Genomic DNA, 26,837 nt, shown 5'->3' on the forward strand with positions numbered 1-26,837 from the left:
CTATCTCTGTGCAACCAGTGTGCATAGTAATGTGAGAGAAACATTCAAAACAATCATAACTAGGTTGTATAAAAGCCCTTAAGGATGTGTTTTACTGAGATCATTAGCACTATAATCATACCATGTACTTGGTATGATTATAGTAACTACAGCAAAAACGACCATTTAGCCATTGAAAAAGTAAATAAAGAGATGACTATTGATTCAGGCTGTGGTACAAGGCTTGACCGGAGATCAGGTGATGGGTAAAAGTAACAATTAACTGGAAAAAACATTTGACTTAGTAATTTCCATCAGGCTGTCATAGGACTGTCATTGTCTAACACGTACACTTCAAGTCCCATCTCGTACATCAAACTAAATGACAGTAAAGAAATTGAGCTATTTTGGTTGGAGGGCTCTAAGCAACTCTTCCCATGTCCATAGAGATTAATCTTGCTAGACTCTTATCGGCCTTATTAAACCACCTTTTTTTAAGCAGTAAATACTGTGGTGTCCAAAATTCTGAGACCACTTTCCCATTCACTCAAATAGAAAAGTGTTGTCAGACTTGTGGACTAAACAGAACATTTTTATGAATGCACTGCATGGGTACTTGAGTTCGCTTGCAAACCTAGAAACCCCCCCCCCCAAAAAACTGTCACTTTTATTTAGATTTACTAAACTAATAATAATGCCAAAAACCTTTGTGTTTTCATGCTGAATAGCAGTCAAATATTATTGTTAATGAAAGCCTTTAAATGTGAATCAGATGCAACGCAGATGACCTATCAATCAACACCTGGGCTTGTTGTGTCCTTAGTTTGCAAGTTTTATTGCTGTGTCTTAAACTGTGGGAGGTAAAATTAAAGAGCAGCTGTGAATTTGGCTGGGATTTCCCCTTGAAATTCCCATTAAATCAACTTTTGATGGTTTAAATGAATGTTTTGGACTTTTAAAAGCTTTGCGACGTGTTCTCAGCTATCTTCAGAGAAGCTTCTTGGATTGAGCCTTGGCTGTGCCTTTGGAGGTTTTGGTGTCAGCAGAGAGGAGAGTCATGATGTCTTGCAGAGCTTTACTTATCTGAGCTCCGAACCTGTGGGAATCCTGAAAAGCAGAAATAGCAGAGACAACAGTTGAGAAAATTGTAGGAAACTGAAAGAGTGGAGAAAGATGATTGTAGGATGTAAGATGATGTGGAGACGGAAGAGAAGTGGTTAACGTTCAATGAGTCAACTACTTTTACAAACAGGGAACTGAAAACAGACGATGAAGCAATTCCTTAGTTTCTGTTGTATCCCATCATGTGCTTTGTGGTTGAAGAATAAATGGAAGTATTTCTTTTAATTTAGTGGACATTATGATCTCAGCTTTGGTCTGCCATTTCTCAGCCAGTTGATACTACCTACTCAGTGTTTTTAAATTCCAGTGATTAGTTGAACATCTGGATCATAAATGTTCAGTTAAAATGATAAGAAGTGGCACGCAGGTGGTCGAGTGGTTAGAGCATGCCACATACGCAGCCGACCCCGGTTCGAATTCCGGCTGGAGGTCCTTTGCTGCATGTCACAGCCCCCTGTCTCTCCCATGTTTGCTGTCTGTCTACTGCTAAATAAAGGTGTCTATGCCAGACAAAAAGCTTGACAAAAAAAAAGATTAGAAGTACTGTGACAAACGTTTGTCACTGTCAAACCACCAGAAAGAATCAGTTCAGAAAACAGTTTGTGATCAAGAGTTGAAATTTGTATGTTTTTGCTGTTCTCACTTCCTACTTTCTTTTCTACATATATGGATTCCTTCTTGAATGATTCAAAGATTAATGTACTGTATGAGTGGGACAAATATATTACAGCTGGAGACGGTAAATGAATATCGAAGCGCTGATTGAAGTATTAAAATATGGTGAAATTGTGAAAGTTTTTACTTACGGTCTCTCTGCAGGAGTATTTGGATGACACGTGGAAGTTGATCATATCTTCACCGACGATGATGTATGAAACCCCGTAGCCATCATCAGCGACCTGACATGACACCACATGAGATAAGAGTTATTACATGACCATAAGCTTCTGGCTGTATGGAAAACTTGCACTGTGCCTCCACTCACAGGTCCGAACCCTCCGCCCAGCGATATGTATTCCGGGTTGTTCTTCAGGTCAAACAGTTCCATCTGCTGAACCGGGGTCTGACTGGTGGAGAGACGCCATGGCTCCGACAAAACCTGGAGCGTTTGATAGAGGCGGACAAGGAGAAAGGGAAGAAGTGGGAACATGTAAATCTGCTTTCTGCAGACAACATTTATAAATCATCTTATCCCGTACACATCTCTCTTTCAGTTTTAACCGCGAGTGGATTTTGATGATTTACGATATCTGCAGATTGTTTTCAGGACTAATATATGAAAGAGTTTGCAGCGACACGTGATCTTGGGATAATCAGCCTAAATCATCAAGCTGTCAGCACTTTTATCATGTACTTTTGATGTTACAATTGCATTTGTGATTAATGATCATTCACTGAGGTTTTCTCACACTGGCAAACAGGATCTCCTGGTTTTTGTCAACAATGATAAGTGAACAAAAATCTGCCCAAAACCGGTCTGTGTGCATATTTAAGTCCATGTCTCATGTCAAGAGCGTCTCAATAGAACCTTTGTTTCTACCGTACTTTGCTACCAATTTGGGGATTTTTTCAACAAGAGCAAACTCGAAATGTATGCACAGTAATAACAGACTAATGTTAACGATAACGATCAACTATTGTTGGTATGTTTCCATACACAGCATAGTATGACCATCTCAGGGAGCGAGAGAGGCCCAAGGTCTAAGACAGGACGCCAGCAAGTCAGGACAAAAATACCTAAGAAGCCCCAGGCCATATTTTGGGAAAGTCACCCTAATGTAATGAAACAGCTATATAAACTGTGCCTTTTCGGTCCATTGGTTGTCTTCACCTCATGCATGTATAGGGAGATAACCTTAGTTTGTGTTAAACATGCATTAAAGAAAGATTTGTCTGGTCTCTTCATTGGGTACTGTAGACTCAACACAGGAACAGGCATTATCAACTATTTTCTAGAAACGCTTACCAATCAAAAACCCCAGTTTGATGTGGTTAAAGCAGGAATCAGTAAATAAATAAATCCACTGATTTATGAATGAATGTGGGTGTTCATTTCTTGAGGATTTAATTGTCTCAAGCTTCGAGATCAAGATTCGAGGTCGTGACGTGACTGACTGAGAGTGTATTTATTGATCACCACCTATATTCCACCTCAACAAGCTCTTTTGTACTTCATGTTTCGGCACTTGATGAACCAAAATAGCAGATGCAATAGGAGAGGTTAGGGTTAGGGTTAGCAGAGTCCATGTGTCCATGACAATTAAAATCGGGGTCCAAAAATTAATTAGGGAACGCCAAACAATGATCACAACCACATGCTTACCTCTTTGAGGAAGGATGACTCCACTCCCAGGTATTTGGAGACCACGTACAGGCAGAAGAGGTGTCTGTCAATTCCATCTCCAGTCATAGCCAGTCGATAAAGGTTCTGGTGCCTCTCTGAAGCCAGTTTGAAGAGACGTCTGCATTGGTCCTCCGTCTGTCCGAACAAATCACACTTTCATTGACATGGACTGTTAACTTTAGCTTGGGTTGACATGAGGGTCATCGGATTAGAACAGTTTGAAATTTTGCTTTTGCTTTTTATCAGTACCTCTCCACCCTCTAAGGCTTTGACGAAGGCGCAGCTATCGTTGGAACAGGATCGCACAGTTTCTGTTCGGCCCTCTCTGAACAGACGGGTCATTGATGCCTCGTAAGTCAAACAGAAACCGCCACGGTCCTGGAGAAAGAGGGGTGGGTAGAATGAAAGAGATATGGTAATTGTTAAAGACACACATTTGAAGACTGTCTCATCTATTACATGTATGTTTATCTATAGTAATACAACTGTGTAAGACTATGTTTTATTTGAATATTGTCATCAAGCTGTGAATAAATCAAATTACATTACAGCTGGAGATGGTCATATCAAATAACAGAGGAAATGAAAGGGCCAGACAATATTCAGGGGTGGAAAGCAAGCTCATCAGATGTCTCAGCTCATCAGATAAGGAATGAGATGAGTGCGACTCAAATAGCAGAGCAAGAGAGATATACTGCATTCATATCTATAAACAGGAAGACTAAACATAACCACACAGAACTGTCCAGGAAAGACGAAAAACAAACAAAAAAAGATAGAAAAGACTGGGTGTAAGTTTGCTTTCATCTTTCAAAAATGTTTTGTAGTGCAGACAAAATAATTGCATGTGTACACTTGTTCTCTATCATTCTTTCTCTTCCATAAGCACATGTTGGCACACATATACATGTATGACTGTGTACACCGCAAAATGTTTTAACTTGCCTGAAAATTGACCTATTTAATTTTTTCTGATTTTTAGATTTTATTTTATTGATGGACTATAAATCTCAGAGCAAAATTAATATTTAGAAATGATGTGTCATAGACCGTCACAGTAAATGTGTAGAAACCTGCAGATAATGTGCTGCTCTGTGACTCGCTGCTGTAAGGTTTTCAAATCTCAAGCATCTCTGGGAGGCTTCTGCTCGCCTGTATGTGTGTGTGTCTGTGCTACTCAGGCTGCTGCTGAAATGATTTTATGATTAAATTATGGTGATGAGTTTTGTCCAAATCTACACCCATGAAATGGAGAAAAGGAAAGCAGACAGGAAATTACCCAGTTTGGCAGCAGATTATGGTAACAGACTGTAAACAGATATGACATTGTATTTCTGAATTAACCATAGTCTGACTTTTCTTAACAGCCATTGGTAGACTTGACTCTTGATGCACTTGGCATTGGCTTCAATATTAAGCCATGGTGGCTGCTGCTTGGTTTGGACATAGGACTGGACAATGTACCAAACTTAATAACTGAAATAACATGTAATCAGAAGTTCAACCAGCCAATCAGTCCACAATCCAGTTATAAAGTGGAGAATCTTTAACTTGTTATCATGTGATCAGGATGGAAATGATCCAACAGGAAAAGGCAGCAATCCAGCACTGATGTATTCAAACTGTGTAGTGTAGATTTAAAGTTGTTTTATTCAGCTTTATTTGGATAGAACAACATATTTTGTAGTAAGTCATTTTAAATAAGTATTATGATTTATAACTTTGATTTTCTTGCTATCAAAATAACTAACTCAACCTTTTAACAAGCAAATAAAAATACATTCACAAGCATCAGTGTTGTAAGGAAAACCAAATGTCATATATTGATATTGCCAACATAACTGTAAGGATAATACTATAAGCCTTTCTCTTGTATGTTTCCTGTACTGATGCATGCTACTGCTGGATAAGAAAAAATAATGGGTCATCCTAATCATAACCATATGTGGATGAGTTCTAATGAAATGAAGACATCACATCTGGAGTTCTGCTATTGCCCAATATAGTGCTATTTATCCCAACACAATTTAGCAGGCTCATTTAGTTTACCTTGAAACAATGCTCTTGATTCAGCTCTAAACTCTCCATGATTGTTATTTGTGGAAAATACCACAAGCAAACATTTCTGTCAATGTGATACCGCCGACAGTACTTTGAAACATTTAAGCTCAAGTGTGTGTTGTGTGTTGTGTGTTTCTGTTACCCTGTAGTACGCCAGCTGTAAGCCGATCTGTATGAATGCGTCCGGGCTGACGCGAAGCTTCTTGATTTGTCCTTTTCCAAACTCTCTGAAAGGGAACACATGACAGTCCACATCATCTGCCAGCGCCTGGGCGGCCGCCAAGGATCTGCATACCTGAGCTTGAACCTGTCAGACATAACCAAAAAGAGACAGAGATAGAGATGTAAAAACTGGAACAAAGGTTATTTGAACCTTTCCCTTATTTGTTTGGTGCTTTGGCCCAAAGCCAAAATGAAATAAAATGCTTTCTGCATTAATCTGCAGAAATGAAATGCAGATGAAAATGATTAATCCAAGTAGAACATTTGAAGCAATGTCTAGAGGGGAGCATTAAATACAAGAGGTGATTTGCCATGAACTTGTAAATGTCAGCTGGGTGTGTCTGGCACAACAATGGGGAATGCAACAAACTCACTAATGCGGACATTGACAAACACAGGGCTTGTTCATGCTGACTTTAGAGTTAGAGTTTGTTCTATTAAACTTTGGCCTTTATACATTTGGGTGCCACCCAAAAAAACACAGATTGTTTAGACAAGAAAGTGACAGTGTTTGGATATCATACAGCATTAGTCCTCTGGGTCTGGGCCATTTCATTTTGAGACCATTTAATGCCACGATTGCAGTTAACATGGTAATATTGGTTTAAACACCATTCTTTCCTATTGGAGAGGTGCCTGGATCCCTATTCACCGTAATCATTTACACCATACCTGCAGCCTACATACCATACCAAGCTGCTAGTTTGGCTGTAGCTGTTAGTCTTTGTTCCTTTATTTTTCTATTTGTCCTTCCTCTTTCTGCCTCTTCTTTTTAGTGTTGGACAGCAGCAAGTCTTCAACTGACCAAAACATCTGCTAGTTGGGTCCACACAACAGGCTTCCTTTTCATGAACCAAGGCATAGGATGAAAAAGTGAAGTGAAATGTGTCTTGCATGCGTAACAGGGCAATATTTCATTCAGCATTACAGTTTAACTGAGAATAAACACATATGAGACATTAATCTTTAATTAAAGACTGTGGAGCAGTATTCATTTAAAACAGTATATTTTCAGTGCAATCCCATATTCAGCTGGGTGAAGAAATAAAATGTCCCAGACAAGAAAAACATGAGTAAAAGGGTCTTTTTGGGATTTAGAGAGATTCTTGGGAATGAGACTGCAGAATGAACCTCATTGGAAAATGAAAAAATGTTGGCAAAGTTCCTTGCCCTCTAGTTATTTTTTAAACCATTTTTTGTGCTGATATGACATACCTAACTGGACCATGCAATACCTCAGACTTTTATGACGTGTACATCCCCTCAGGAAGTTTAACACTATAAAGTGTTAAAAATGGCAAAACGGTGAGTATATGCTGAAAAAGGTGACAGAGAGCATACACGCTTCCTCTTCCATTTATTTATACAGTAAGATTCTGTAATAGCAAACTGGCATTGCATCATCTCAGACCCAGTTGAGAGGGGAAATTCCCCTACCTCTCCCTCCACTGCACTTCCTCAATCACACCTAAAGACAGCGTATGCTGCAGCGGTGATGTCAGTGGGAATTTTGCTCTTGGACTTTTGCTACCAGAAACCACCTAGAAGTTCACGTTCAAGTTGGTTTACATAACTGCATCACCGATTACTATTTAATTAAAACAAACAATACTCCCACTAGAATGTAAGCATACACGAACAGAGCATTCATCCCAATCCATTTTTCAGGGCTGACTCCAATGCCAATTATCAGTATGATCAAGGAGGCTGATAACCGATGTGAAGAACTGATATACATCTGCAGTAAGAAATAAAAAGCTTGCTGTTAAAATTTAGAATGCTTCATTTATTACAGCAAAGCAGCTTCAGAAAGGTAGTATTTCTATTTGATGCTACTTTATACTTCCACTCCACTACATTTCATAGGAAAATATTGTTCTTTCTACTCCACTACATTTATTTGACAGCTTTAGTTACTACTCAGATAAAGATGTAACAAAAGATAACATTATAATTAGTTTATGAATACAACATGTTATTAAAGATTAAACCAGATTAAACTTTTGGGCTTGTTGTCCCTTACAAAAAAACCCTGTGTGTATTTGTATGTCTTTACTATATTTTATATGTCTTTGAGTTGTTTGTAGTTCTCCTGACATGGTTTCAAATAAATAACAATAAATCATGAAAAGGTCCAAAGAGGTTAAACTCTCCAATATTTCACAAACATTTCTGAAAAATTGAATCCAAATTCAATTTAATATAGCAGAACTATGTTTTTTCTTCTTACTTCAGATTTATCTCATGACTCTCAAAAAGCAGTTCCAGCTCCACCTCCAGCAGCTACTCCAATAAAGTGCTGCAGTCAAATTTGTTGACAACACGGTTTTCTGCAAAACCACTTCCTTTCCTTTAATACTCTAAGTAACTTCAGCTGGTAATACTTCTGTGCTTTTGCTTAAGTAGGATTTAAATGCAGGAAATTAAGTATTTTTACATTGCGGTACTGAAACTATCACTCATGCAAAGGTTCTGAGCACTTATTCCACCACAGTTCAAATGTTATACCACATATATATATTAACAACATGATAGCAGAGAACCTGTCATTCAAAACCAGCTTGTTAATTACTAATGATTACTATAGTGTAGATATATGCTATAACTTGTCAAATGCTAAAATATCAGATAATGTGATTTAGTACTGTATTGTTTGTTTCAATGGTTAAATGTGGTACAATGTATAACAGTGAAAACATGATGTGTGTCATAAGGATAGGAATACACCCAAGACATGTGAAGAGCATGGGAACCAGTATCACACAGCTGGTAACAACAGGGTCAGAAAACATCTGGATTTGTTTGTATGGGTAACTTTTAACCTTTTGTTGGGCAATGGGAACGAACCCTTGAAAGACCCCCCGCAGAATTTCTGGAGATTCTGTAGGGGTCAACACGGGAATCACACCTTACCCCACCTGTAAGGGATTTTCACAGGGAGGTCACAGATCCTGGAGTCAGAAGATGAAGGATGAAGCCAGACCTACGGCCCAGCAGGAGATGGCACAACTCACATTTCAATTTGCATTCTGTTTTTCTATTTAAGAAGGTCAGGGAAAGAGATAGGAGTCAGAAATTTACGAACGCTGACAGAGATGCTGTTGACGTCAGGGAGAGTAAATGGACCCGAAGCTCTGTATATGCTTTATACATTTACTGTTAAATAAATAGCGTGTTGAGACCGAATATTCTTCTCCTATTTTTTCATCAAAACGAACACGTGGACTGAGCTCACACATAGAGAAAGATTTAGCAAGTAGAATAGCTCAGACCACAACAATAGCTAAATATGTGCAATAGCAATAGAAGTGATTACTCTGACAGCTGTGTGAAATATTCTGGGTTTATGACCTGTTATACCTAACTGTCATTTAACTTCAAGGTACACTTCTAACCTCTTTTCAACACAACATGTAGAAACCTGTTGTTACATATCATAAACAACAGAGGAATGAGAGGATTCATGTCCAAACAAGACCCAGAACAACTCATGGATGCCTTTATCTCCAGCAGTTTAGACTACTATAACAGTCTTTTTACATGTTTCTACATTGTCTCCCAGTGAGTCATAGAACTGATTTTAAATTAAAGCAACCAGTCTTTAAAGTCACTGAATTTGCGGTTCAAATACATCTCCAAGTTGCTTTAACACTATCCACCCTCAAGAAAAAAACGATCTACAATCAAGTCAAAATTAAACAGAGAGGCAGCATTCATTCATACCATACTTTCTTCATGGGTATATATTATTATATCCATATAGGGAGCAAGTCATTTTATACTGCCATGCTTCAGAAACAGGGTCAAGGTTTCTGGCACAACTACTTCCATGATGGTGCAACTCTGCATCTCTTTTAGATTTGTATAGTATTGTGTTTCTTTGTATTACTTTTTATTTTGTTGTTTGTTTGTTTGTTTGTTTGTTTGTCTGCCTTTAAAAAAAAAAAAAAAAAATGTATTGAGAGAAAGCCTCACAAACATGTCTCTGTACTACTGGTATAATGACAATAAAGTTTATTCAGTCATTCATTCCAAGGTGCATGGAAAAGGGATGATGGTCGGCCACAAGCTGGAACACGTTGTTCTATTAAAGTTGTGCATACTACACGTGTTGCTGGAGCTTTCTACTTTTTGACATTTCTTCTATTGATGTTAAGGACTTTGCTTTTTCTGATCATTTCTGTGTGTTCTTTGACTTACAGATCATTCCAAATGTTCAGTTAACCTCGGTGTCTGTTAGGAAAAGGTACATAAATGAGAAAACCAGTGCTAAGTTTATAGAGGCTATAGCTATGTCACCAACTGTAAGTGCAGAGTCAGTTGATGAACTCCTGGATAAATTTCACTAGAAAATCTCAAATGGATGCTGTTGAACCTATTAAAACTAATACTAAGACGACCTTTAGCAGACAGAAAACACCATGGAGGAATACTATGATGGTAAAGGTTTTAAAAACAGAATGCAGGAAAGCAGAGCGTAAGTGGAGAAAAATTTAGAACATCAACAACACTTGTACTCTGTTTGCTATGGTTGATAAGCTTACAAACCCCTTACACAGATAGCTCCAGAACTCCTTTCCACAGAAAAATGCAATGAATTTGCTTTTTCAGTGAAATATCCAGTACATAAGGTTAAATATCAATACAAATCAACAAAACTATAAAATGATGCAATCCCTTAAGACCTCCCAGGAATAACTCAACTGCGATGTCAGAATTTAATACAGTACAAATAATAAATAGCACACTTCAATCAGGCACGTTTCCTAAACCCATAAAAGTATCTGCCATTAAGCCACTCTTAAAAAAGAGAACGCTGGATGCTTCCATGTTAACCAACTACAGACCTATCTCAAATCTTCCTTTTATAGCCAAGATTAAATCAATTAAATCAGGACAAAACTGAGGTCATTATTTTTGTCGATAAAGAGGATTGCTGTCAGTAAACATCTTGAGTCGCTCTCTCTAAAAACTAGGGACCAAGTCCGAAACAGCTACAGCTCATTCAGAACGCTGCAGCTCGAGTTTTAACCAGAACAAAGAGATCAGAGCACATTACTCCAGTTCTAAAGTCTTTACACTGGCTCCCAGTCAGCTATAGAATAGATTTTAAAGTTCTGCTACTGGTCTACAAATCACTGAATGGTTTAGGTCCAGAATACATGAATGACATGTTAGTAGAATATAAACCCAGTAGAGTTCTGAGATATGTAAAGCACATTGACTTGCCCCTAGGTATGAAATGCGCTATATAAATAAAGCTGCCTTGCTTTGCCTTGCCTTGCACCTCTATATTTCCTGTAAATGTCCTTTTGTGCCTTGCGTAATGCACCTGGAATTGCCATTGTGAATGATATATGCTTGCCCTTTCTTTCTACCAATCCCTTTTCAGATTAGTTTTAAACCCTTTAGTCACTATTTGTTAACTGTCAAGTTTCAGAATAAGATTTTAAGAGCAAATCAAGTTCATGCCTTTTGAACTTTGAACCTTTGTATTTTTAAAAACTCATTGTTGGTTATGATGGCAGCTTTTCCTTTCACATGGAGGTTCTGGCCACCACAGACACCAAAAGTACTTGGCAGCTAAAATGCATTACATAACATCGTTTGTAATCACAGCATATGCACTAACTTGTAAAAGCACAGCATCTCACATGGTTCCAACCAACATGATAGCGACCAGTTACCTAATGTCTGACTGTTCCTGGATAGGTCAATTCAAGATTAAGGGTGATTTCACATTGACAGATTAAGCAATAATTTGGCAGTCCATACTCAATGATTTTTTCCAGTTATGACTTAGTATCTTACAATTTTAAGATGGTAATGAGCTACTAACCCAGTTTTGTTTAGTTTGGATTAGTTAGGGACCGAACCGAAAGGCCTGGAGGCAAGGACCCTATTGTATTTGTGTCGTTTAGTATTATTCTACCGCCTCTTTGATCCTTAATTTGACCCCCTAAACCTGCTCCAAAACTCCAAAAAAATTCGATAAAATGGAAAAACAAACAACGTCAAACTCTCTAGCGCCACCTAAAAACACTAAGACCTACAAATCACGCACTGACACCCCTGACCTAAATCCAACAGGAAGTGCACAATTTGCTGTTACATGTGGGATTTTCGACAATTTTCTGCCTCCTACAAACGTTATCTTGTCCTATGGCGTTCATCGTGGCGGCTTCAAACTTAAATAGCTGACTGAGCACACCCTGCTGCACAAACGATCTGAACAACTTTTTCATTACTCGTCCGGTTTGGATTTTAGAAGCCCTCAAAGGTCAAGTGCCCAAAAACCCTCGCCAAAACGCTCCCATAAACAATGAATGGGAGGAGAGTCTATCTCCAATTTGACCCTAAATTTGACCACCTAAACATGCTCCAGGACAGACCAAATTCACCACGCACATCAGGCCTGGCCATACATTTGATAAAATGGAAAAATTAACCCCAAACCTCTCTAGCACCACCTAGAGACAGTAAAACGGCCACTACGCCTAATAGGAATGTCGTAGAAAGATCAAACCAAAACTCAATTGTTTGTCTTATCAAGACTTACAAATCACGCGCCGATACCACTGACCTAAATCTAACAGGAAGTGCACATTTTGCCCTTAAATGTGTGATTTTCTACGATTTTTCAGGCTTTTCAAAATATATATATTATTCCTGCATACTTTCAGTTACAGACTCCATTCAAACGTCAGAATGTAGCCACAAGTCTCATCTATAGATGTGTGTAATTTGGTCTGGCTATGTTTTATACTTTTTGATCTGCGGCCCCACATGTGCACTCTATTCCTCTCTCTGTTGGTCATAGTCATGGTCTAGTTCAAGTTTATTGACTTTATTATTATGATAGATAGATATCTGTGCAGTCTGTCAACTATTTTACTGACATTGCTGTCTAAGTCTAGATCAAACACAAATTACATGAGCATGAACTACAAACATATCTACAGGTTTCACTGGAAATAAGTTCCTCTCCTGTTTGACTCATCAAGTGTTGGAGGAGCAATTTCAGTTGCTCAGTCTAAATGTCTACACAGACATACAGAGGCGAGAGTGTGAGTGTGTGTTGTGTGTGCGCGCGTGCATGTGTGAGTGTGTGTGTCTGTATGTGTCAGTATGTGTCAGTATGTGTCAGTGTGTGTGTGTGTATGTGTGTGTGTGCGCGCGTGCATGTGTGAGTGTGTGTGTCTGTATGTGTCAGTGTGTGTGTATGTGTGTATATGTGTGAGTGTGTGTGTATGTGTTTGTGTGAGTGTGTATGTGTGTATATGTGTGAGTGTGTGTATGTGTGCATATGTGTGAGTGTGAGTGTGTGTGTATATGTGTTTGTGTGAGTGTGTATGTGTGTATGTGAGTGTGTATGTGTGTATATGTGTGAGTGTGTGTGTATATGTGTTTGTGTGAGTGTGTGTGTGTGTGTGTGTATGTATATATGTGTGAGTGTGTGAGTGTGTGTGTGTGTGTGTGTGTGTGTGTGTGTGTGTGTGTGTGTGTGTGTGTAACGTATATCTACTTATTGCAGTGTCCGATAAATGCCCGGGTCTGAATACATCTAAATGTCCCTGACGGAAACCTTTCCGCTTCGCCTACTTTCTTCCACATCAAATAATCGGTTCCATAACTAAGCAACATATCTTCCAACAAACCTCCCCTGCTACAGTCAACTTTGTGCACATTTGTGCCCACCCAGGAAATATCTTTCAGCCTTGTTTTGCAGTGATTCACACACAGAGATACTTTATATCTAAGGCCCCTAACCTCAGTTGTTCCAACGCTAGCGTCAAGGATCAATATTGTCATTCCAGCAATGTAGATACATGAAAGAAAACGAAATACCCTACTCAGGTCCTGTTGATCATGATAAAAAAGAAGAAATAAAACATGATAAGTCAATAAATAAATCTGTTAAGAAATGAATAAAGTCTAAAATCTTACAGGCTGAAAAACATTCCAGCATGCCCTGAGAGATGTAATACATAGTTAAAATCATAATAAGAGTAGCAGTGAGTTAGCAAGAGTTCATTGCAGTTCAGAATCAGTCTCTGGCAGAGTTCATCAGTCTTGCAGCATCAGGAAAGGCGCTTTTCCTCAAACCTCCCATGTGACCATTTTCACAACGACTTTAAAAAGTGTATTATTGCACGTGTACAATCTGCAGTCATCCACAATACAACTTCACTCCACAGTCAATCTAGGTGGTGGTAAAGTATCGGAATGCCTGAGATCATATTCGATAACGTGTTGAACAGTGTTTGGCACCATTATTTCCATACTGCATGTGAGTATTATCTACTCCTGTAGAAAATTACAGAAGCCAAAGGTTTCCTGTGATTGTTATGACAGCATGTGAAAGTTGATAAGAAGTGAGCCCTCCTGGAGGAAAAGGATAAGATAGTTAAACTGACCTAGTCCAACATCAAAGTCATTTATCTGAAGTGAAAGCTCTTGCTGGAGGGATATAGCATTAAATGATTATTGCATGTATATCTCATGTTTAGTTTATAGGAAAACATGAAAGAGCTAATGCAAGTTATGCTGTCTGATTTTGGTTCAAATCTGACCTACTAAGGGATGGCTGCACTTCCCATTATGTTGCTTGTTGGTATTTCAGTCCCTGTGTTGTATATCTACTGTGGAGCCACACCTAACCTGGGGCAAAAAAAAAGGAGGAAGGCTAAAATAAATCTCAATTTCCTCCAATTGTTTCTTCTTCCGTCAATCAACAAAACATTTTGTCTGAATATTAACATCCATTGAGGAATTTTGTGAGACCTGAATTTCGTGCTCTGATATTAATCTAGATAACCATCCTCATTTCATGGAATATATTACGCAGGGTCACTCTCTTGTTGTCCTCAACCCCTCCCCTTTTCTTCAAAGGCTAATATGCTAGTACTGGAGCATAAGTCAAATAAGAAAGATTTGGTGTTAAAACATGACTTTACGAGGGTTGCAGAGGTAAGAACGGGTTTTTAGTCTCGCACTCGTTCATCCACTTGCCTTAAAAGACTAGTTACAGTATATTTGGAGTAATTTATCTCAATCTACGGTTACAATGTTATCAAAGTCAACGTTATCAGCCAACATGGAAAAATACAAGTCAAGTACACATACGATTCGCGATGGAAAATGGATTAAGAGTGAAATGAGCCTTTGATTTACACTGAGTACACACACACACACACCCACAGTGGGCCTGGTGGGTTTTGACATTACATGATCTTTTTTTCTAGACCTAGTTGGGATTTATTTAGACAATAACCTCTGAATCCTTCACCCTTCTTCTCTAACTCCCGAGCTCAATGTCCCTGATGTGAATATTGTCATACAGCTGCTGACTGAATCGTTTGCTTCACTGCTGTCACTGATCCATCACAGCTGGATAGTCAGCTATTCCCTTCCGTTCCCACAGAGCCATCAGAGTAAAACAACAGTTTACCGATATCATTTCTTTTACATTTCTGAGTGTAACTGAGAGTCTGGTTTGTAAAGAGGAATCTGACGTGATACACAAAATAGCGTTGTATTTACCCTTACATATTGTCCAGTAGGGCTGGGCAATAAATCAATATTATATTGATATTGTGATATCTTATAGATATCGTCTTGGATTTTGGATATCGTAATAGCCTGATATGGAATAAGTGTCTTTTCCTGCTTTTAAAGGCTGCATTACAGTAAAAATGTCGTTTTCTGAGCTTAACAGACAGTTTTATTATCCACTTAGTCATTATATCCACATTACTGATGATTATTTATCAAAAAGCTTCATTGAGGATTCATCTTGCTATTAACCTGTGACTGATGAGGTATTCATTAATGATTTGTTGTGCAGAAATTTGGGAGAGTGATTTATCAGAGATACCGTGAATAGTCTGAATATGAACAGTATGTAAGGGTTAAGAATTGTTCGTGAGAGCTCCAAAAGTCAGCACGGTATGAAGAACATGCTCCTAAACTAATGACAAATAACAGCAAATAGAAACAGGCATATCTATTACGTCATATGATGTGATAAGAGTTGCATACAAGCAGCTCCACTGAAATCCGAGTATTGAGCTAACACAACCTTGTTGGTGTGGCAGAGAGCTTCAAAGAGCTTGTACAAACAGGTACAAGTATCAGAACAGTAGAAGGTGTGTTCAGCGATGTGTTCAGTGTAAACACACGTGGTTCGTGTCGGGTGCTGAGCGGTGATAAGTAGCGTGAATGAGCGCAGAATAATTTGACACACACACACACACACACACACAGAGGCCGGTGCACATACCTCTGATGGGATGTCCCAGGCGAGCCTCTGGGGATAGTACAGTGAGCGGTCCACGTCGCCCTTACAGTGCCCGTCCTCAGTGTAGCCCAACTGGAAGGCATCAGTGGCCAATGTGAACTGAGGAGGAGGAGACACACGTTCATACACAACAAACAGTACAAAAAGATTCCTTAAACATTTCCTTTATTAGTCGTCTTTACTGAATGTAGAAGTACAAAAGAATGTGTGATTGCTACTAGTGATGATACAGATTCTTTGTACTTTTCTCAACATGAAAAAAGAAAAATCTGCTGAAGATGCACATTTTGAAGAATTTATTGACGTGAGCTGTGGGTTGAAATGTGTTCCACTGTGTGTATTAAATGTCTGTGAATGAACTGGGTGCAAATATATAAATAAAAAAGAAGCATATTCAGTGGACTCAATGGACTTCATTAACTGTGGTGTTTGGTTTATGGTAAACGACCACAACGGTTGACGCAGAGTGGAAAGGTCCGTTCTCGTGTGGACACAGAGGCTGGCCTCACTGTAGGTGTGATAAATGTAGCATCTAATGGAGAGTTTCAACCCCTGATTGGTGCTTCAGCAGGCCCACACGTCACCTGGAAAAAACCCCCCCTCTACCATAATACAGAGCATAACCTGAAATATTCTGAATGGAAACTGTATCTCAGGCTCCCACACGATCAACAGCGGACACATGCTGTGTTTGTACACATCCGCTCCTCAGAAAGATAATGAGTCATCAGACCACATTGCCTCATTCCATTGCATCTTTCAACAGACCAATTCCTCTGCCCTTTGCACCACATTTTAGAGGTTATATGTAGATATGATCCACACTAAAGGGCTGTCCACACCGAGAACGATAATTATAATGATAATCATAAATGTATAGTTTTAAATGTCGTTCTGATTAGAGTGGATGGCGGAGTCCCCACCACAACTGTAACGATAACAATAGAGGAGAACGATATTGTTTGCTCTTTGCTCCTCTCTCACTATGGACTGATGTTCTGTAAATTGGAGCAGGATGACAGAGGTGATTTATTTAGATAGGTCTTTATTATTACAAAGATGCTGGAACTTTGTGCTCTATTATAATGTAAAAACAGCAAAGTTAGCGGATCTTTAAAGCAGATCTGTGCTCATACTGTGTGTCACTGCTGCAGCGGCGCACTTTTACACACCGCTCAACATCTGCTGTGTGTCAGTTTGGTCTGTAAATACTGAAACATCACAGCAACTAGTGTCTGAAATACTTCTGAACAGCACACTGAATCACCACCCATCTCTGAACTCTGAATTAGCTGCAGATACAGCTGGAGCGTTCAGTGCGTACTGGACGGCACTTAAGAGATAACTATAACAACAACTATATAGATAACGATGTGAGCAACCACACATATGACCTATAAACGATGGTGGCAAGCATGTGCTGCACGCTCCAGCTGTGTCAACAGCTAATGAAAACAGGCTACTGATCAGCCGTTAATACTGTATGCTGTACGGAAAAATCTAAATGAAACCATGCAGGTTCACAGGTGGGTGCTGATGCAGTGTGTTGATCTGAAGTATTTTGGGACACAAGTTCGAGTAAGCAGCGTGATATTCAAAAGTGCACCGATGAGTAGCTTTTATTGAGCTGTGACAGAGACACGCTATGAGCACAGATCTGAAGTTCACTAACTTTGTTGTTTTTCCACTGGATGGAACAGAGGATGATGCTTTGTTTGACTCTGGGACTGACACAGAGTCTGAGGACAGTGAACCTTACAGTGACTCCGCCCTCTCTCTCTCCCTGCTTCCTGTCGGCGTCTTTGTCAGTTACTATGTAAATAAAAGCAAAAAGCCCAAAAATAAAAGTACGGTCACTTTGTTCTTCTAAAAGGTTTAATTGAAACTCATAGACTAACCCGAACACAGTTAATATGCCGGTCCAGTTAAGCAAATCATTACGGGACCATTTTTATGGTATTTTCACATAAACCTGGAAATAACATTCTAAAAACACAAGAAGTAATGACATGTAAAATAAAGAAGAAATATTTAAAATTCTGCACTATTTAAGCAAATTTGCGGTATTGACCAACTTAATTCCTTTGTACAAAAGGTCAGATTGCCTGGAGTTCTATCCTTTCTATTGAAATGTGGTCAGATCACACACAGCAGGATCTGATCTTTTCAACAGCGGCTCCTTTAAGTAACTTAATTTACAGTCAGTGTTTTTAGCAGATAATTGATTACTGAGTAGCACTGTGAAATGTGTGGGAGCAAGGGCATCGGAACTATGTCCAAAGTCAAATAATCATTCAAAGCAAAGACTGGCTTTCTCAGCATCAAATCGAGGCTAGATTAAAGAATTCTTAGGGCAGTGAAGGGAATTCTAACACTTTTCAGAAACTGAAAAAAAGCTCGACCTGACTGACTACATAAAGCTTAGTTCCCTGAGGAGAAGAAAAACAACTCCATCACAGTTACAGATATTGAATTTGATGAAGAACACAAAGTTCCAATCAGCAGAAGTACTGTTCAATGAGGTAATCCTAGTTTGGCAGCAATAGAAAGTTGCATATAAGGAAACAAACAGAAGACTACTACTCTGGAGTTGGACACTAAACCCCGACCCTTAGCGTGCATTCCATTGTTCAGGCATGCTACATCCTCTGGTTTATATCAGAGCTCTCAAGTCTCAGACATTGACCGTAAGACACGTTTCACGCAGTTGACACGCTCACACGCCACACCTGACATTTCTCACACTGAGAAGTGATAGATCCCACTGCACAGAAATGAATATAGGCTATAATACACAGAAATGACCAGCAAGGCATAGGCAGATTTGTGTACCAAGTTAGCGACGTACCAGCCAATCAGAAAACAGTATTTCTTGTTGCTGGGTAAATTCAGAAAATAGGTTGTTTTTCCCCCCCGCTGCAAGCACATTCTCAAACGCGAATCTGTGTAGTGTTCTACCCACACACACACAAACGTTGAGCACTGCTGTATAACCCTTACATACTGTTCAGGGTCGAATTTGACCTATTTTTACAATTTAGAGCTGTAAAAACACCTTAAATACTTTTTATTTTGTCCTTTGGAAATATTTCAACCTCTTAAAAACATTTGTGTGCAGCTGATACACGTTTGAACCATATCTATTCATAGAATTAAAAAAAAATAATTAATTGTGAAATTCTTCACATTTAATACAATTCATGTTTTTTCGGCATAAATACAAAGTGCAAAAACTGAGGAATAAACTCTCTGCTCTCTGAAAGCTTCATTAAGGATTAATCTTACTGTTTATATGTGACTGATGATGAGGTATTCATGAATGGTTTGTTGAGCAGAAATTTGGTAGAGACTAATTATGCAGGGATACTGCGATATCTTAATTTGGATATCTTAATTTTTCTAAACTCTGCCAATTCTCCGAAAAAATGTCTCTTGCACTGTCAATGCTTTCTGTTTCGCTTCCTCGACTTATTTGAAACAGGAAGCGTTGAATCAGTGGTAAAAATTCACATCCGTCAGACAAACACGCACCTCCCAAAGGTGAGCCACAGTCGGTGCATCTGCCCAGGAGTGCTCTGCGTTCAGTCCGCTCTTCCCGTTCTTGTAAATCACAATGGAGAAGGATTTGTCAAACCACCTGAGAGACGAAAGATGGAGACGAGAAAGAAATGGCAAATAAAAAGAGAGCAGGGGGTTGAGAACATGGATTATCTCGCATTTAAAAACAGCATTTAAATGATGAAATGTGTAGTTACAGTATATCTTAATCATGAAATCAATGTGCTGGTCAATATACATGTAAATGTTAAATATTGTATCCACTTTTTTTCCCTCAGGTAATAAAAAATGAACCGTTTCTTCAACGCCATGAGACCAAAACAGTAATTATCTCAAATCTACATATCAAAATTTAGCTTAAGTCGTCAATTCGGTGGCCACTGAGCTGCAGGACAACTGGTGTAGTAAATGAAGTGCTTACATGTGAGTTGGTGGCAACAGACTGAATGCACTGTAATGGCGGCTGCTTGTGTCGATTGCATTTGACATTTGTTTTTTGGCATTTTTTTTAATGAAGTTGAATGTAGCTAGTGAAGGTTGTTTGTTGATGAAATCATATCAGTAACATAAGGCTTTCACAATGAAAGAAACCATTGAAATATTCAGGCCAGCGTCAGCAGTTTACATACAAGCCAGTAATAATAATGTATGTCAGGTGGGGATAGTGGCTGCTGCCAAGACTTTTTGAACTGGCTTGATTGAAAAAAACAAAAAACAGAGTAAGCCAGAGTGGGGCTTGCTGGAAATGCCACCATTTACATGAACAACATACAGCAGAGATTTAGCTTAACCGTTACAGTGGCAAGAAAAAGTATTTGTGTAAGCTAATTGGAGTCAGAAGTTAGCAAACCTGGAGTCCAATCGATGAAATAAGATTGGGGCAAGGTGTCGAGCTACTTTGACCTATAAAAAACACTCAATTGCTATTCACAAGAATGATCTGCTGATATGAACAATGCCTTGCAGAAAAGAGATCTCTGAGGACCTACAGTCATTAATTGTTGAGCAGCATAAGACTGGAAGGGGTTACAAAGTCATCTCAAAGACTTTAGGTATTCACCAGTCCACAGTTAGACAAATTAGAAGTGGGCGCCCACCCCGGTTGACACCAAACGGACGATGCAGAATGCTAAGTGAGGTAAAAAGGAACCCTAGCCTAACAGCTAAAGACTTGAAGAAATCACTGGAACTGGTTAACCTCTCTGTTCATGAGTTTACCATACACAAAACATTGAACAGGCAGGGTCCATGGCAGGACACCACGGAAGAAGCCACTGCTTTCCAAAAAAAAAAATCAGTGCACGACTGAAGTTTGCCAAAGAGCACCTTGACACTCCACAATGCTACTGGGAAAATGTTTTGTGGACTGATGAAACAAAGGTTGAATTGTTTGGGAAGAACACACAGTGATATGTATGGCGTAAAAATGGCACTGAATACCAACATGAAAACATCATCCTAACAGTGAAGTACGGTGTAGGGAGTAGGGCTGCAACTAACAACTATTTTGATAGTCGACTAGTCAACGATTACTGAAACGATTAATCGACTAATCGGATCAGTGGTGGTTCTAGCTTGTAAGGCCATCCATATAGATCGATAGATAGGAATAACCATAAAGACTGATTTTTACATTATTCTTAATGATTTTACTCACAACCCAGAAAAAATACAACAATGTGTCTGTGAAACTTCATATTCACAGTATGAACTGTGGTTTATTTGGTGTGACTGATTTTAATGTTTGCATCATTAGGCTACCATACAAAATTATGTGTGCTAGACAACCTACTGCTGCTCCTCTCCTACTTCTGACTGAGATCTCAGCAGGTAGAAGCTGTTAGTTCATAAAGTAGAAGTAGGGCGCGCAGTGTTACAAGGTAAACTGATCCACACAGTGACATTATATCATTGACATAAATGAGCGATAGAAAACCGATTGGTTTTTTTGTGCGTGTGTGCGCTCCGTGCTGCCCCCAGTAAGATGCTGGCTGCCCATACTGCCACTGAATCGGATGAATTACTACAGCACCACAGTGTTATATCAAGGTTTCCCAACAATTTTTGAGACAAAGGTGACAATATCTGGAGAACATGTGGTGTGCGGTGTGCACAGTCTCCTGCAGGGAGAGCAGCCTCCAGTTAGATCCGGTAAAGTCATCACTGTCCAACACACAGAGGACGCAGCGTTGCTGAGGTGAGACGGACTGAGCACAGAGTTATTTTCTTCACCTCAGAGTTGGGTTAAGTTGTTTAATGCTGCAGTGTGTGTTTTTCAGCTGCTTTTGTTTGTTACTGCTGGAGTTCACCGCTCCGCAAAGCACGAAAAACACGCCTGATGACGTAACCGACAATTATCGACTATTAAATCATCAATTCATTGGCGACTAACTTTGTCATCGATTTTTGTCGACAACGTCCCCTAGTAGGGAGCATCATGATTTGGGGCTGCTTTGCTGCCTCTGAGCCTAGACAGCTTCCCAAGTTTATCAAGGCATCCCACAGGATAATGTCAGGGTGGCTGTCTGCCAGCTGAAGCTCAGTAGAAGTTGGGTGATGCAGCAGGACAACGACCCTAAACATGGAAGTAAATGGCTTCAAAAAAAGAAAATCTGCCTTTTGGAGTGGCCTAGTCAGAGCCCAAACCTGAATCCAATAGAGATGCTTTGGAATGACCTCAAAAGAGCCGTTCACACCAGACATCCTAAGAATATGGCTGAGCTGAAGCAGTTCTGTAAGGAAGAATAGTCCAAAATTCCACCTGAACGTTGTGCAGGTCTGATCAGCAGCTACAGGAAGCACTTGGTTGAGTTTATTTCTGCCAAAGGAGGTTCGACCAGTTATTAAATCCAAGGGTTCACTTACTTTTTCCACCAGCACTGTGAATGTTTAATGGATGTGTTCAATAAAGACATGAAATATTATAATTGTTTGTGTGGTATTAGGTAAATCATATTGTGTTAGTCTATACTTGTGACTTACATATAGATCGGATCACATTTTATGACCAGAAAACTAGGTAATTCCAAAGGGTTCACATACTTCTTGCCACTGTACATACTGTTCAGGGTCAAATTTGAACCCTATTTATATTTGAGAGCTGTAAAAACACCCTATACACATTTCTTTTCGCCAGACTTTTGCAGACTCGGGCAGCTAATACACATTTTTGTAGATGCAAATGGACAAATTTGATCTGTGTTCATTTAAAAATTCAAAAATCAGCATTAAAACATGCATTCATCATATCCTATAAAATGTTCTCCTGGACCATAAAATAGTGATTGTGAATGTCTGTTTTCCATAAGAGAAATCATATATTAATGACTGATGGGGAATTTATGAATGTGAATTGCTGTATTATGAGAAAACACAGTCATGTCATCACCATGAGGAACTTAATGCGAACGTAGAAAAATACTTCAATGTGTTGTTTTTCTACACTTTTTTGTATGGAGCTGAACAAATGAGATATAATAAGTTTATTAAAGAGCTGTAGAGGTGCTGGTGGGTGGACTTTGCCTTTGGACAGAGCCCATCTATAGTCTCATCTATGATAAACAATTGCTGTCAGCAGCTTGGTATTAACCAAACAGATGAGAGTGTTCCAATCTCTAACTCTTGGGAAACATCAAGCTATTCCTTATAGGACATTTAGTGCCAACTTTCAGCACTAGACTCAATAAGTCCTAAAATATTACTGAAATGCGTGTTTGTGTATGTTTTACACTCAAAACTTGTATGTATGACAAGTGGCTAAACTTGCATCAGACTGAAAAAGAGACAGACATTAAGAGAGATGAGAGGATATGCAGACATGCCGATTCTATGATGCAGCAGGATGATGCTTTCGGAAGCCAGACTGGGTCAAGAAATAGATGCTTTTAATTTGCTTTCCCTCACTTTCTCTTTCTGTCCTACCCACAGCTCTGCACTGGAACTAAAGGGGAATCCTGCTGTGGTAACTTCTGGGATGATTTGATCAGTTTAGTAGAATGTAACTCATTTTTGGTTGCAATATCAACACCCTTAAGGTTTTTCTCAACAGCTGTGCACTTTCTTTCCTGTGTCCTCCTCACCGGTCGTAACATTTCCCATGGAGCAGGGACTTGGCGTAGCGGTCCAAGTTCCCAGCTGGGTCCTCTCCCCTCATGCCCTGCTCTTCATCATCCAGCGTTACGAAGAAAGCCGCCCTCTCGATGGCATCCAGGGATTTCTTGTTCACACCAGTGCTGAAGTACTGCTTCCTCATCTGACACCAAGGAATTCTGTGTGGGGGCAAAGCACATAAACAGTGAGATGCTTCCGATGCCAGAGTAATTGATTGTTGGTCATTACCGATCTTGGCATCTGCGACAAAAAATGCCCCTAAAAAAAAGACAAGATAAATCCCAACAGTACAGTTGGCAGAACAAGTTACAAGAACACAGAGGAGTTCATGGGAACAGAAAGTGCAGATGTAATTTATAATTTAGATTAATCATTTGATTCTGGGAAAGTACAACTTCTGGGAAAGTACAGCTTCTTCCACATGGAAACCCGTCTATGGGCATCGATGAAGATGTTAAACACACATGTCATACACCAAACCATTGAGGAGGAATCTTCATTTACAATGGTGTCGAGATTCAGGACAAACAGCGACAAGATAATAACAAAGGATAACAACATTAAGTAGGTAAATGGAAGAAAATACAATGAATGGACACACAGGAAGTAAACTAAAAAGATTACAGTGAAGTTAAAAACATCTGCAATCAGTTAAAACAAGGTCTAAAATAAGGTCTCAGCTGTAGAAGCAGCAGAGTATTGTTGAATGTGCTAAGTGTAAGGTGCATTGTAAGAGAATGACATTTTTCCTATTTCAGTTCTGACTAATGGAGTGTGGAGCAACAACCTATTCTGTGTGCGAGTACCCATATTGTGTGATTTCATAGTTAAAAGAGATTAAATATAGGGTGGCAGTTACTGTATTAAGGCTTTATAGATAAATAAAAAACAATGCTGAACTCGCCTCACCGGCCAGCAAACTTTTTGGGAAAGAGTGCAGTGGTGAGTACAGTAGGGATCATTCTCAACCTTAACCTCCTGTGACCCAAGCTTTTGTTTGGTATGCATTTTTAATTTACCCCTAGATATTTGAGATTAGTAGGACCTGGTAAGTACAAAAACTAGGCATTGTCTTTGAACAGGGAGTAGCTTTTGAAAATAACCAATGTCTTCATATAGGGACAATGGGTTTATTTTACTGTATAACACAATTAATTCACCAATGTATAAAACTATTTATTTCCTCACATTTACATCTTCCCTTTGCATGAATGATAATAAAGTCTCAATTTCCTCAAATGAATTCTTCCTGACTAGCAGTGTTGTGGTTTGTTGCTATTGCTAAAATTAGTCTAACTTGTAACAGCATATAAAACTACAAACATTATTAAGCATAAATAACCAACCATAAACTTTGATAAGGTTTTGTACCTGGGCCACTTTTGTCTAGGGATCGGCTGTTGATTGACTTGGCCAAGAGCTGCCCTCTAGTTTTTGTTGTAATGATTTTTACACAATATTTTCCTTTTGTTACCACTGTATGAATGTTGTCCACATTTATACACTCAAAGTGTGTATGAATGAGGACAAAGTAAAGAAGAATTAAGTATAAAATCCATCAAATCCAAATTGTAATGTCCCAATATGAGGACACAGGGTGGCAGGAGGTCAGGGGTGGGTGATACACAGCATCCAGTGATTTCAATGTAGAGACAGGAGCTTTTCCATAGATAACATCCCCATAATCCAAAACAGATATTCTCTGGTGAAAAAGGAAGCAATTCTCATGTCTATGCGGAAAACTAAGTATTGTTCTCAATCTACCAAATGTGTTAATGTGAAGCTTAAAGTTAAGACTATGGTACAGCCAGATGCTAATATTTATATTCAGGCACTTTCTCAATGCATGTGCCATTAGTAGAAAGAATATTAGAGGATTCAGTGCGAGTACTCTTAGTGAACAACATCCATTCATTTTGTCTGAGTTTTCAAACCTTAAACAAATGACTCATAGATAATGCAATATGCATAATGCATAGTAAATACATCAATCAAACGTTATCTAAGTCTGAGACTGCAATCATCCCCTAGGACAAGTCCCCACCCTCTACTCTATTATTCCTTTTCCTTGTACTTAAAAGTACTGTAATCTAATTTCTAATCTGGCTCATCTTGTTTATTTTAAATTGAAAAAAACGAGATGAGCTAGCCCAACATGAGTGACATTGGAGCCTGGCAGTCTGACTATTTTAATATTATCAAACCAAAAGCTTAAAGACAATATAAGGTGAACCACAGGATGTGACCCACAAAGAGTAGGCGCCTGCTAATGACACAATGAAAGGAGAGGAGCTGTTAGCATAAAATAAAGCCGTGAGCTGTGAGCATAAACAAACTCACTGCCAAGACTAACTGCCTCTCAAGTAACAGTGGGAAAGGAAGAGGGCTTCTGTCACGAAGCGAAGATGTTCAGACATGACAAAAACATGTGTGGTTGTGTTTCATGTATTCTTCTTTCATGCGCAGGGAAACAGTTAAAGTGCTTACTTATATCTCCATGAGTACACGGGCACTTAATCTCCAATGTTTTATGCAATCACACACACGCACGCACATTCCTTCTGACCCATTATTGCCCTTGTGTGGTTTTTTACACCTCGCTATAACGATGCCACACCTCACTAGACATGCCACTCCTTCTTTGGCTGATACAAAGCTTTCTTTCGGCCCCTTGATTACTCTGTTGTGTTCGGTCCTGACTTCTCACTCTCTGTTTTCCCACAACATAATAAGACACTAAAAGTGTGAAACTCAGGCAGGGATGTGAAATATTGTGCACAACAGCTAATCCATCATAGGACTGTCAAAGCAAAAACAGCCAGCTGTTCTCTCTCTCTCTCTCTCTCTCTCTCTCTCTCTCTCTCTCTCTCTCTCTCTCTCTCTCTCTCTCCTCTCTCTCTCTCTCTCTCTCTCTCTCTCTCTCTCTCTCTCTCTCTCTCTCTCTCTCTCCTCTCTCTCTCTCTCTCTCATCTCTCTCTCTCTCTCTCATCTCTCTCTCTCTCTCTCTCTCTCTCTCTCTCTCTCTCTCTCTCTCTCTCTCTCTCTCTCTCTCTCTCTCTCTCTCTCTCTTCCCCCAAGTTCCAAAACAAACAAATGGTTTCACATCTACAATGTTAGAATACGATTTGGAAAGTGTAAGCG

General features: G+C 39.2%; 1 protein-coding gene across 1 annotated transcript in view; it reads right to left on the minus strand.

The window, feature by feature from the left end:
- Nucleotides 1-682: 682 nt before the first annotated feature.
- The window catches only part of cpt1a2b (carnitine palmitoyltransferase 1A2b), a 43,272-nt gene continuing 17,117 nt past the window's right edge, over nucleotides 683-26,837 (minus strand). The window contains 9 exon segments of the mRNA XM_062439435.1: nucleotides 683-1,086; nucleotides 1,908-2,000; nucleotides 2,087-2,200; nucleotides 3,425-3,580; nucleotides 3,695-3,823; nucleotides 5,649-5,813; nucleotides 16,011-16,127; nucleotides 19,560-19,665; nucleotides 23,666-23,854. Of these exon segments, the coding sequence (XP_062295419.1) occupies nucleotides 967-1,086; nucleotides 1,908-2,000; nucleotides 2,087-2,200; nucleotides 3,425-3,580; nucleotides 3,695-3,823; nucleotides 5,649-5,813; nucleotides 16,011-16,127; nucleotides 19,560-19,665; nucleotides 23,666-23,854 (1,189 nt within the window). The 3' untranslated portion in view covers nucleotides 683-966.

The sequence above is a fragment of the Scomber scombrus genome, chromosome 18, assembly GCF_963691925.1.
Source record: "Scomber scombrus chromosome 18, fScoSco1.1, whole genome shotgun sequence".
Lineage (NCBI taxonomy): Eukaryota > Metazoa > Chordata > Actinopteri > Scombriformes > Scombridae > Scomber > Scomber scombrus.